The sequence below is a fragment of the Corylus avellana genome, chromosome 3, assembly GCF_965113065.1.
Source record: "Corylus avellana chromosome 3, dhCorAvel1.hap1.2, whole genome shotgun sequence".
NCBI lineage: Eukaryota > Viridiplantae > Streptophyta > Magnoliopsida > Fagales > Betulaceae > Corylus > Corylus avellana.
In genome coordinates this window covers 25,196,009-25,209,557 of record NC_142492.1, presented here as the reverse complement: position 1 = coordinate 25,209,557, position 13,549 = coordinate 25,196,009, and the positions used below count along the sequence as shown (strand labels likewise).

Sequence of the window (13,549 nt, the reverse complement as noted above, 5' to 3'; positions counted from 1 at the left end):
GGCGGTCTGGCGGTAGACGAACTACGCCATGGCCAAGGGGGTAGTTCGGCCACTCCCAAAAGGCCAAAAGAAAAAAAAATGCAAAAGATTTGAGTTTTAGAGGTGGCTAAACTATTCCTAAGGGCTTAGGGGTGATTTCGGCCACACCTTACAGCCAATATGGAGGTGGCCTTGACCATAGGGGTGGTTTCAGCCACCTCCAAAAACCATTTGGGGGTGGCCAAAGGCTTTGGATGTGACTCGGCTATCCTCATTTGGTTTGGGGGTGGTTTCGACCACTCCTTACGGTCGGTATGGTGGCCGAGACCACCCCCACCCAAACATATATATATATATATTTTTTTTGCTTTTAACCTTTTGGGGGTGGCCAGACCACCACCTTAGCCATGGGGTGGTTCGTCCACCCCATAGACCGGCCATTGGCTGGCTCCATCTATCCCTTTGATTTTTCTTTGATTTTTTTAGTAATTTTTATTTTTTAATTTTTTATTTTTTAATATTTAATGAATTTTATATTATTTCTTTAAAAATATTTTTTTTTATCACCCAAAACGGGATAGTTTTGGACTACCGCACCATGCGGTAGTTTTGAACTACCGCATGTAAGCCTCGCCCATTATGAATATCTTTTAACACATCGGAGGTGGTTATTTGATTTGGATTAATGAGATTTTCATATTTTAAAATTTTAACTATTTATTTTATTTAACGGTTAAAATAAATATAAAAGTTTGTATGTTATCAAGATAATTAATTTTAAAATTTTTGTATTTATTTAGAGATGATATGAATGACTTAAATTTTAGAATATAAAAATTTCATATTTTAAAAAATATAAGGCAATCTCAATCCGTCGATATTGGTATTGATTGCTTGATGGAACTAGATAGCCGACTAGTGTAGCTGGCCAAAAATTTCTTTGTCCATTAATTGCTTTCTTGAACCCTACAATTGATCATTGCAGACGGGTGAGTGGTTTCGGCTATGGCAAATTTCTCCCTTCAAATAAGAGGTCTACTCAAATGTGTGAATGCATTGACTACACTTACTTTTAGCATGTTATTCAAAAAATTTAAATAATGTAGCATTATTTACATGGTTAAATACAATAATATTAAATTATGACCATATAAATTGATTTTTTTTTTTTTTTTTTTTTTTTTTTTTTAAGTTAAATGGTGAGGATCCTTGTTGAATGTTGGGTAAGGTAGGAATCACTTAAATAGACAATGAACATCAAACAAGAGCAAATGGGGCATATGCATGGGCTTTTAAAAACATCAAAGACCAAATTCGGAGGGATTGGGCTAAATAAAGGGTCAAATTCCTCTTTTAATTAAGAGCATTAGTAGTAGATACCTTATAACACATTCTCTTTTCTATGTTTAAATAAAATTTCAAACAAAAACTCACCCACATCAGTTTTTCTAAATTTAATCAACACCTTTAGGTAGGTACAGTGTTTCTGGTTTCCCAATGTGTAGGAAACCAAAAGTGATTATATATACATTATTTTGATATAAACATTTATCTTTCATCTTTCATCTTTTATCTTTTTGTTTTTCATTGGGGACTGTGTTGAAATTTTGTGAAAAATGTGAGAGTAGGTAGAAAATTTGTACTTTGTAAAAAAATAATATTTTAATGGTATAGGAAAATGTAAGGGAAGCTATTGTGAACTATGTTTTGAGAGGGAGACAAAAAGTAGTTTTATTCTCTAAACTTAGGAAAAATCAAAGCGAAGCTACTGCTAATGCTCTAAGAAATTAAATTCTCTTAAAATTAGTGATACAATTAATCCCCACTTATAGTATGAGTGTTTTGCAACTACTCAAGACTATGTGTTAAGAAATTACTTAAAATCTAGAGGGAACACAAGGAGAACAAATCAAAGATTTACTGGATGAACTGAAAAAATTTGGATTTCTCTATGCTTTAGGGTGGTTTGGGATCATATACTTCAATATTTATTTATTTTTTAATTTTTTTTAATAATTGAATAAAAAAATAGTTACAAGAAATAATCATTTCTACTCTTGATCTGAAAGGATATTAATACTACTTATTCAAGAGGAGGCATCTACTATTAGTTAATTTACTGTCAACAAAAGTCTAACCAAAGTGAATTCATAAAAGAGAAGGATTGTTCATGATCCTCTACGCCCCATCTGCAAAATGGAAGAGGGGTTTGTTAGACACATGCTATGGAACCGCCCATCAATCAGAGATGTTTGGGGTGCTTGCAACAGAAAGTTCTAGAAAATCTCATGTGAAGGTTCAGAATTTTTACAAGTAATGGATGAAGTTACCCTTGCAATAGAAGAGTGTGAACTCATGGCCTCTGTGGCAAGGAATATCTGTAATGCCTAAGAAATAAAATAAGGATATTTGATTTAGAAAAAAATAAAATAAAAATAAATACGTCATTAAACATGTTAAGTGCTAAGTACAGCTTGACCCATTAAGTCTCAGGTCAATTGATAAATAAATTAATTTAGAAAACTTTGAAATAATTAGAGTAAAGAGTCCCATTTAGATGACGTAAAAGGCCTTGTTTGAATGTACATCGGGTGAACATAAAGAAATGAGTCATGTTCGAACAAGACACATCTCAATAAAAATGCGATGTTGAAATTTGAATTTCTTAGTTATTAAAGAAAGCTCGTCCGAACGAGCTACGCAACTTATTAAACTATAACACTTTCTTTGACTTATTTGGGAGTTCGACGGATTATCTAATAGCTGCCCGGCCATTGGAACTAAGATATCGAAGCTACGTTTGTTCAAATTATCATCGACGAATACCGGAACCACCACATAATGAGTTAGCATGCACTAACCACATAAACAGTTTGTAAAAATAGAAAATGTTTTCAGAAACAGTTTGCAAAACACCTGTTTAACGAAAAAAAAAAACATAAAATAATTTTCTATTTTAATTATCGAACAAAACAGAAACCGATTTTAGCCGATAGTTTCTTTTCTCTTCCGATCTCCTTCAAACGGTCCACTCTGGCAACCAACCAAAGCCTAGAATCTATTTGGTCCGGGCCCCAACCAGTAGAGGCTACACGGCCCATTTGCTTGCCAGTGCAGTCGGCCCATCTTCTTTGAAATGATATTTTTGTACAAAAAAGAGAGCAACGGACCAATGCAATTCTGACAACCTCATTTAAAACGCCCAAGTCAACAATACACTAAAAATAAAGGCCAGAGAAGAAGACAAAGATAATATAAGAACAGTGAAATTAAATGGACCCCCATGTCCACGGACAAACTTCTCTCAACTTCATCCATGAACAATGATCATCATTGATGTGTGAAGCTTGGGAAAAATCTTTCTTCCTTCTTTTTGGGGCACTTTCTTTAATTTCTCGGTTCTCACTCCCTCAACCAAATCTATCTCTAAATCTCAAAAATCTTTCTCTTCTATTTATGAAGCCCACCATCCATGTTTCCACTGCTACATTCCTAAATAATCTGCCTTCTAGGTGCCTGAGTTTTTTTTTTCATATCCTGATGCTGTAGATCTAATCCCACTTCCATTTTGGTAACTCTCTCTTCATTGTTGCTGTTTGAAAGAGTTTTGATACCATTTTTCCTTTTCTGTGACAAATCTTATGCCTAAAACAATCTGTGTAATTTAGTGCTAGATGTGTTGAATAGCGAAGACCCATTTCTCAAATCATTGAAATTCAGCTACTATACCGTCAATTCCACTCAAATTTTGGCAATTCGCTTTGTGGGTTGTCATCTATCTATCTCTATGTGCCATTTCTGACTTCTGTCAGCACTTTAGGGTTTCAAAAAGGAAAAAACCGTACCTTCCTCCGTTGCAAATGGATTTCTCCGGCGGCAACGTGGTACAAATAATCACCGGAAGTGGCCCGGACAGCTGGTCCGGTGGCGACCACGCGATGTGGGCCACGGAGGAGGATTACCGAGCGTGGAGCAACAACAACAGCAACGGAGACGACACGCCGTCGACGAACTCGAACTACGATCAGAGGCAGTCCCAGAGTCGCTCCGGAAGCGAGCCACCCAGCAAGAAGTCTAGGAATTCCCAGGACGTGACGTCGTCGAATCGGTCCAAAGCCATCGGAAAAATGTTCTTCAAGACCAAGCTTTGTTGCAAGTTCCGCGCAGGCACGTGCCCGTACATAACAAACTGTAACTTCGCTCACAGCATTGAAGAGCTCCGCCGGCCGCCACCGAACTGGCAGGAGATCGTGGCAGCGCACGAGGATGAGAGGACGGAGCCGAGGGAGGAGTATCAGATTCCGTCGTTGGGGTCTTCTGGTTATGTGGGGGAGACCCAGAGGTCGTATAAGGGAAGGCATTGCAAGAAGTTTTACACGGAGGAGGGGTGTCCTTATGGGGACAACTGCACGTTTCTTCACGACGAGCAATCTAAGAATAGGGAGAGTGTGGCGATCAGCTTGGGCCCTGGTGGGTACGGTGGTGGTGGTGGTGGTGGTGGTGGTGGTGGTGGAGGTAGTGGTGGAAGTGGCGGTGGCAGTGTCAGTGCTGGGGGTGCCGGGGGGAGTGTGGGCGGGGCGCAGAATGTGAAGCCGTCTAATTGGAAAACTAGGATTTGCAACAAGTGGGAGTTGACGGGGTATTGCCCTTTTGGGAGTAAATGCCATTTTGCGCATGGTGCGGCAGGTATGAGTGGTTTTGCTCTTTTCCATTCTTGTTAAGATTTTGTTTGTAGTTTGTTGTTTGATAGCTAGAGCACTTCTTTCTTGCTATTGAGCGATGTAGAAAGAGTGTAGTTAGAAACGTTTGCTTCAGTTTAAGAAAGAAAAGGAAAATGTAATTGTTCCATCTTCTAGGAAAATTGAACATAACCCTGTGATTGATTACAGGGTCTGCTGTAATCATATGGACTTCCGGATATGTCAGTTCCCAAATGATAATAGTTGTCTTGACCGGAAAATGCTTCAAGTGTAGGGAACTTTTACCTAAATTTTTGTTTCTTGAGACTTTTAACTTGATTTTTGTTCTTCCTAATCTGATACACGTTTGAACACAACCCTTTCAATTGCTTTTGATTTGTACTGAGTAACTTATGCGTATGTCTATAGCAGCTATAGATAATTTTATAATTTGGATTGTAGGAGTGTCTAACTTTTGCTGCTCTGTTCATATGTGTGCATTCTTTTTTCCACGCTCAAGTATCAACGACAAATGCCTATTGATTTTTTCCCACTACCTAAAACATTGGGCACAGCAAACATTTTTTTATGGCACAATTGTTTGCAGATGTATCACATTGTCTTTCATAGTGGGTCTTGGCAGGCCCAAATCCTGTATGAAGGTTGAAATTCTAAAATCATGTTTGTGTCCACAAATCTATGGTGCTATTCAACATCTAATATCTCCTTTCAAGCTGCATTAAACTTTAATTACTTTACTTGAGCAATCTTTCCTTCAACTCTCTCTCTCTCTCTCTCTCTCTCACTTTTTGAGAGGTCTGAAAGCTAGACAGATCCAAAAGATCCATCCCCGAATCCACCTTATTCCTCCTGGCTTAGCCACCTAAGTTAAGGTCTAGGGGGACTCTTAAGGATGTTTTCTTCAATAGATCATGCGATAACTTCCTAGGTAGTAAGTAAATTTACTTGTAATATTCAACTCTTGTAGTCAGTTATTATTCAAGCTAGCTAATCATGTAAGGAGGGCCTCTCTCTCTCTCTCCCCCTTCTAAGGCACTTGCTAATGATCTGTTTTTTATTTTGTCCCTTCTCTCCAAAAAGTAGGGAAAAACAAGACAAAATAAGAAAAGGAGGGAAATTTCTTTGGTACATTTTGAACAAGTATTCAGAGCCAACGGCCACCAGAGTATTCAAAGTTGCAAAATCGGGCATGACGATTGCAAGATTTGTGTCTCCTATTTTGGACTAAGGAGTTAATACAATAATTAGATAGCTAGTAAAAAATTGATTTCAAGTTCCAAGTTGAGTCAAGCGAAAACAGAAACAGTAAGTTAAAGAGAAAATTGTGCTTTCACTGGCATCAGATGCTTTGGCCTATCAATTATAAATCCTTTGGTGGTGAAGAAGATTAGGTTTTTGCAAGATTTCCAAGTAATTTTCCTCCTTTTTAGAGATGCGAGAGAAAGTGACAACAGATGGTTAGATGAAACGGATGAACTAAGTCACATGACACAAAAACATGCGTCTTGTTTTAGATAATGCAACCTAACAATTTGGAGGAAGTCCCTCTAGAAGTTTGTCATTTTAAAGCCAATTGTGGCCTCCAAGCAAGATGTTATGTAAATTCTCAAGCTCTTCGAGGCAAATTCCTCTTTCTCTTATTTCACTTTGTTGTTATATCAAAGGCTTGTGATTGTCTAACCAAATCACATAATTCACCACCCACCACCCAAGCCTCTTTGCGGAAACATGAGAGACATTATTAGGTGTGTTTGTTAGGTTTATGCGTTATATTGGGCAAGTGAAGTACTTGACCTTCTGCGTTTATATATGAGAAATTGCTCTCATGTTGGCACCTATCAACTGTTTGGCTTGGAATGTTATTCCATTGAATAGTAATATATCTAATTTATAGTCGAGATAATTATTTCTTCAACTAAAGTTGGTGCTGCATGTATTTAGCTTGATTTCATATTTGAAAGAACTAAAAGAGAAACATAAGAGTCAACACATTTTTTCCTTTGTATATTATGATGGGACAGGGAAAGATTTGTTCATTCCTTGACCTTGGAAATTTATGTTTCTTACCACAGAATTACACCGATATGGTGGTGGGCTTATGGAGGGGGAAACTAGAGATTCTTCTTCTGCTCCTCCTGACTCAAAGCTGGGAGGAGTACCTTCAAAAACTCCGGCAGATATTCTGGTAGCACCAATCACTTCAGTTCCTCATTCTGATGTTTATCATATTGGAGTTCCATCGCAACGGTCATCTATTGTAATTCAGAGGCCAGGGAGAACTCATCAGAAATGGAAGGGTCCAGACAAAATCAGTAGGATATATGGTGACTGGATTGATGACATTGAATAGAAATTGGAATTCCTTGCCTGCAATTCTTGAAGATGGTCAGTAAGAAATCATTCTTGACCATGGAGTACTTTAATCTCCCTAGGGAGGACACGATGACACGATGGCAACATGTAGCTTCAGCTTTTGGGTTAAAGAACTCTTGTACCTTTGCTTCAAGTTTCAGTAGAAGCCTTGTCTTTGGGAGCCTGAGCCCCATCATTTCATTTTTCAGGTTTGGAAAATTGAAGCTTGTATTACTTTTGTAGGTTTTTACCTTATATACTTTCTAGATGGCCCTTTTCATCCTTAAGAAATGACACTGATCTTTGTACCGCATTGTTACATTTACAAGTTGAGTTCTTAGCCTCGGTTATATCCTGTCTCTCTGTCTTGCTGTTTCTCTCTCTCTCTCTCTCTCTCTCAACACACAGATTGTTTTTGGTTGGAGAATTTATGTTGCTTTAATTAGGAAGTGTGGAGTCTGCACCTGCCTTAATCGTCTGCCCAAAGCAACATATGAACGGTAGAGATGGGCAACCATAAAAGATTATTTTGTGCTCCTGCTACGTGTACCGTTGAATGTAAGAGCATCTACTTCTAAATTAACTTTTTAGCTAAATCTAGCTATTTTTGTGCTCCAGCAAACCTTGTAAAATATAAAGTTTTCCGACATGTGCTACGGTGAACTTTCATATTATTTGAAAGTTTACTGTAGCACTTGTTAGTCTTTGTTTTTTCATTTTTTTTTTCTTTCTCCCTTCTTTCCTCTCTTTCTCTCTCTCTCCCTCCCTCAACGCTTGTTCGTTCTCTTCCCCATTTCTGAGCTTCCTGGCGAGAAAAATGGTGGGCAAGAAAAGGAAGCTTACTTTGCAGCAGGAGCACTACCCTGTTCATTTGCAGCAGGAACCTGAGACTTCTTCTCCTGAAGTGGCGTTGGAGGTTGAGGAACAGAGGCAGCCTCTTTCATGTTTGGTGTTGCAGACAGACATGAGTTTTGGGTACTGGGCTTCCCACCATTCCCACCTCCAGGAGAGAACAAATCAGCCTCAGATCCATTACTGAGAGAGAACCCATTTTTCTGACCCATCAATGGCATCAGAGAAACCCCTCTTAACCCCAGAGACAAGGTTCTATAGAGGGCTTGGAGAATACCCATTATTCTTATCTTCCAGTTCTTTGCCAAAAAGAGAGATCACAGGTCCTGAATTTATCGCTGGGGATTCAGATCCAGGAAAATGGGTTTGATAGTTTCAAGCTTCAACAGAGGAGGGAGAGACAGAGACACTGAGAGAGAAGAGTGGGGGATGAACACTCTGAGCTTCTCAAGGTGTACTTCCACCAAAGAATGATTAATAGAAAAAAAAAAAAAAAAAGTGGGTCAAGGATGATTTCTAGAAAATGAAAAAACAGAAAAGAACAAAAAAAAAAAAAAAAAAAAAAACAAGGGAGAGAGATGATTACAGTGATTTTGGTGGAATGGCCGATGATTACAGATTTTGGTGTTGCTCTGGTTTTGGAGAGAGAGAGGAGAGAGAGGGGGAAGAAAAGGTAAGGATAAAAAACAATAAAAATATGATTAAAAAAATAATATTTAAATAAAATAGATAGTAAAATAGAAAGTTTCATTGAGTGGCTAAAATTGCCATCGACTGCTAGAGATGCTCTAAGTGAGCCTCAACTGTGGGTTTTTCCTCAACTGTGGGTTTTTCTTAAGGAATTATTAGCTATTACTTTCAAATAGGCTGGATAGGAACAACTCGCCCAACCACATGGACGGCTTATATATAGAAAATGTCAAAATGAGGAAAGACAAACAAGGTGGTGGGAAAATCAACGCTTTCCTAAATAAACAAAAAATTTTATTTATGATCTTCTACTTCACTTGTGCTTCTAAGTAAAGTTCAATTAACTGCCAATCTCATGCTTTATCCATCGTGACATTTTCTTCAGAATAGGTCATCTACGTTTAGGATATTTAGCTCGGTCAGATGGTTTTGATCAATCTACATTGTGTGGGTTTTTTTTTTTTTGGCTTTTATTATTGTTTTTTCAATGCCTGCAAGACTTAATCTAGAAGGTTAATTTTTAATGAAGAGTCTAGATTGAAGGAATATTTGCAAGGAATCTCAATCTAAACTAAGTAGTAATATTTTGCTAAAAAGAAAGAAAGTAGGGAAAATTATACTTATCCCCTTAATCTACTACACTTATTCCTCCAATCTTTCAAATTTGATTAATGTACCTTGCTCATTGACTATTAGGGTTGCAATCTCCCCCTGCCGCCCTCAAAATGAAAAACATACTTTTTATTTTATTTTTTTTTAAATGTAAGGAAAAAATGTGGGTCATTTGGTGATTTTATTTTGAATTTTTACTATTTATATATATTTTTTGGATTTATTTATTTTTTATTATTATTATTTTTATTTATTTATATATTTTTTTTTATTATGGCGGGTATTGTTATCATTTTAACTCGCAAAAAATAGAACATATATTGCAACCCAAATAGTAGATCAATAGGATACATGCATTAACTAAATTGAAAGAGTAAGGGAAGCATTACAAATTGAAAGAATATGTGTCATTTCTCCAACAAAGAACAAATTAATGATACTTCTTCTCTTCTTCTTCTTCTTCTTCTTCTCCTCCACCAGATGTGTACTGATTTTAGGGCATCCATCCTACGTAAAAGGTGGGCCAAGGAGTTTTTTCAACATCTAAAAAAGCTGTAAAAACTCTTTGATGTTTCCAAGTGACGAAGAAATAGAAGGCAATGTTAGACAGAAGAAAGAAAGAGAAAAACAAAAAATAAGGAAGACTTGGAAGCGGAGCTGTGATTGCTATAGAGGTGCCATAGGAGAGAAAGAGGAGTGAAAGGGCTATGACCAGCAGGGAACTAGGAAGACCATCAGGGAGGACTAAGACCATTAAGAGTATTGGAATATAAACGGTTAGAGTATTAACAGCCACAAGTAGATGGAAAAAGTGTCTGGCCATGGTTACTGTCCCCACCCGGTGTGGGATTTGACTGACTTTGCTGGTGGCGGCTGCGATATTGAACTGATTATCTTGCCAAACTCCTCCAGGGGGGCTGAGTACAGCTTGGTAGGCAATTGTTACAAGCAGTACTGCAACCACCAACAACATATTGCGAAAGTCGTTTGAAAATTGCATTCTCTCACGAAAGAACCATATGAATAACTTCTCATTAATTGAGACAGGAGATCTTAAGTAATCTTCCCAAGAGGCAATCGTAGGAAGAGATGAAGCAAGTTTTGCTCCGGCACGGCATAGCATATTCCTCATCTCTTGGTTTTCCTCTTGTGTTTGCCTAGCCACCGCGATGTCCAGAGCAGTAAAACCCTCTAGATTCTTGATGTTTACAAGGAGTCCTCCACAATCCAATAACCACCTTACTACCTGTACAACTTAGAGGGGTGCACAATTATTGATCCCATCACTGTAAAATATTATATACTATTCAAACCCCCACGCCAACCAAAAAGAAAGAAAAATTAGAAGGGACAAAAATAGAAGCAAATGCCACAAATTAAAGAAAGAAAGAACGTAGCCGCTACCAAATGCTTAATAAAATGAGTTGAAGATAATTTTTAACATGTTCTTGAGATTGAATCCCCTATATATTATACCAATTAACTCTAGTTTAATTACTTGTTGATCAGTAGAAAATTAACATAGTGGAAAGAACTTGCCTGAGGTGCATTTTCGGATGCTGCAATGTGCAACACAGTGTTTCCTTCTGCATCCTTCCAATTCACAATCCTCTTCTCCCAGAATGCCGCATTTTTAAACCAGGCCCGCTGAAGCCATCCAACCAGGAGTTCAAAAGCATCTAACTTCTTGTTTCTCAATGCAATATGCAGAGCAGTCTCGCTTTGACTTGTCACGTCTTCAATAGTCTTGGGGGCGAATCTTAGAAATTCAGCCAACATATGCAGGTTTCCTGATTGAGCTGCATAATGTAAAGGATTCATACCACCCCTTCCTTTTGTACAAATAAGGTCCTTATGAACAGCAAGTAGCTCGTGCATCAATTGGGTGCGACTTTTATCCAAAGCAAGAAGCAATGGGGTGAAGCCATCTGGGTTAAGCTTCCTAGTAAATGATGGCTTTAACATTATCATCTCCATCGCAAACTGGGTTTGTCCTGCCGCTGCAGCTACGTGTAAAGGGGTCTGAACGAATGGAATCTCATCCATCTTGTCCAAAACTCTCGCGTCCATTGCAATCAACGAGTACAAGGTGTCAATGTTTCCTTGCTCGGCAGCATTCCTCAAAACCTGATCCATTCTTAGCGCGCGGTATGAAAGTTGTGTGTTATATGATAGTTGCTTTTTCTAAGGAGTCCATCTAATCTGGGTTCTGAACAAGCGGAGCTATCTAAATACTGTGAATTCGCATAAATCAATCAAAAAGGATCTAATTTATGTAAAGAAAAAGATAAAGAAAAGAAAAAAACAAAGAAGAAGAAAAATAAAACTTTAAACAAAGAATTCAACAAAGCATGCACTGCAATTATAATGTAGTAGAGTGGGCTAGGGGTGTGCAAACGGTTATAATTGGTGGTTATTGACTATAACCGCTAAACGCAACCGCCTTGTGCGATTATCAATTTTTAATAACCGCTAACCGCAACCGTCTAGGCGGTTAGCGGTTATTCAATCTAATAACCAGCGGTTTTATAACTTTTTTTTTTTTTTTATATGGGCTTTTGGGCTTTTTAAGTGTTTTGAGCTTTTAATTGACCTATTTTTTAAGCTTATTTTAAGGATTTAAGGTCAAAATGTTCCAAAAAAGATGGAAAAAAAAAGACAAATCACGTTGTTAACAAAGACAAGGCAACCATTAGTCTCCAAGTGTCCTTCATAGTGAGAGTAAAGGGGCATTTGAAAAGTGTGATGCACATCTTGGGTTGCTAGAAGAAATACTTGATTTAGAGAATATCAATGAGCCAATCAAATTTACCGCACTGAAGTTTAGGAATTATTTCATTTCTAAGCAAAGGCACTTAATTGTGTGTGTATATATATATATATATATATATCTTGCTTTTAGGAAGCATAAATTGTAAGAAACCTCTGAAATCCTATACAATAGAATCATATATATATATATATATACTGTTGGGGAGAGAGAGGTTTAGGGAGTGCGCACTAATAGCTCATTTATTGTATATTTTATTACTATAAAATATTTAATATATATTTTAATATTATTATTATATATAAAAGTAAGCAGTTAGCGGTTATTAACTGCCATGCCCTACTTCTAAAATTGCTAACCGCAACCGCCTTAGGCGGTTAGCGGTTATAATCGGTTAGTGGTTGGCGGGTCGATTATAACCGCACTGTTTGCACACTCGTAATTAAGGTGGGCAATTCGGGGTCAGATTTGGTTGGATTGTGTAATGATAGCTGTTAGTTGTGTACATCGGGGCACCGAATAGACCATATAGAAGAAAACTATGATCAAAAGTATATTACATGACCATATGTATGTATTCACTCTTACATTTAAATATTGTTTTTTAAGAATTTATTTGTTCTCGTGAGGAGAAAGATTGTCAAACTTGTGAGGAGAGACAATATCCAAGTACTTTTAGTGTTTTTCAGATTTGGAAAGTGAAAGAGCTACCTAGTATGTATTCCCAAATTTTCGATCAAAATAAGGAGTTGGTTGGAGGGTAAAAAAATGCATTATAACATTCTGACTCACTAAACTAGGAATTTCCCCAAAATAGGAAGATGGATAAGAATGCTACTCCATTCCTTTTCCTAAATCTAGGAAAAATCCCCAAAACCACTTAATTGCTGTAGATTCTCATTTCGTTCCCTAAACTAAGGGAAAGCTATCGTGCTACCCAATATTTAGGGAAGATATTTTTAAAATAATATTTAAATGATATATGTAAATGATAAAGGACGCTATGGTAGAATGTTTTTAAATATAAAGCAAAAAGTAATTTGGTTTCCTAAATTTATGAAAAATATAAGAGAAGCTGCTGAGATTTAAAAATAAAAGTAGCAAAAAGTAGCTTGATACCATATGAGGATTTAAAAATAAAATATAAATCGAGAAATAGCGGAAGTAATAGAAATCACACCCTCAAGATGAGATAATTTTAAGGTGGTTCGGTGTTAAACATTTACATCTATCAATAAAAGTTACGTTAAGACTTACATTATGCTTTTATTTTGAATGATCTTTACAATTCAGATGGCACTTATTTATAGGAAAAATGTAGTAGATGAAGACAATATAAATAAGATAATCAAATCACTAAAATTTGATTATAATCACACTTTTGGAAAATAACCTCAAGTTGAGTTCTTAGCATCGGTTATGTTCTCGCTCTGTCTTGTTGTTTCTCTCTCTATCTCTCTCAACACACATTGATTTTGGTGGGAGAATTTATGTTGCTTTAATTAGGAAGTGTGGAGTACTCTTCACCTGAATAGAGCAAGCATTTTTCCAGCATTCACTCATCCTTGTGTGTATATATATATTGTCCTCAAGA

At 37.1% G+C, this 13,549-nt stretch overlaps 2 protein-coding genes across 2 annotated transcripts; one reads left to right on the top strand and one right to left on the bottom strand.

The window, feature by feature from the left end:
• Positions 1–3,224: 3,224 nt before the first annotated feature.
• LOC132176349 (Zinc finger (CCCH-type) family protein) lies at positions 3,225–7,386 on the top strand. Its single transcript, XM_059588529.2, has 2 exons — positions 3,225–4,665; positions 6,752–7,386. The coding sequence occupies exons 1-2, from the start codon at positions 3,840–3,842 to the stop codon at positions 7,027–7,029; spliced, it is 1,104 nt and encodes a 367-aa protein (XP_059444512.2). The 5' UTR covers positions 3,225–3,839; the 3' UTR covers positions 7,030–7,386.
• A 2,292-nt stretch (positions 7,387–9,678) lies between these two features.
• LOC132174113 (ankyrin repeat-containing protein BDA1-like) lies at positions 9,679–11,321 on the bottom strand. The gene is made up of 2 exons (XM_059585812.2): positions 10,725–11,321; positions 9,679–10,431 (listed from the first exon to the last, which is right to left on the bottom strand). The coding sequence occupies exons 1-2, from the start codon at positions 11,319–11,321 to the stop codon at positions 9,679–9,681; spliced, it is 1,350 nt and encodes a 449-aa protein (XP_059441795.2).
• Positions 11,322–13,549: the final 2,228 nt, after the last annotated feature.

Coding starts and splice junctions, on each gene's coding strand:
- LOC132176349 (XM_059588529.2), top strand. CDS start 3,840: ATGGATTTCTCCGGCGGCAACGTGGTACAAATAATCACCGGAAGTGGC. Junction 4,666..6,751: donor TTTTGCGCATGGTGCGGCAG/GTATGAGTGGTT, acceptor TTCTTACCACAG/AATTACACCGATATGGTGGT.
- LOC132174113 (XM_059585812.2), bottom strand. CDS start 11,321: ATGGATCAGGTTTTGAGGAATGCTGCCGAGCAAGGAAACATTGACACC. Junction 10,432..10,724: donor CATCCGAAAATGCACCTCAG/GCAAGTTCTTTC, acceptor TAAGTTGTACAG/GTAGTAAGGTGGTTATTGGA.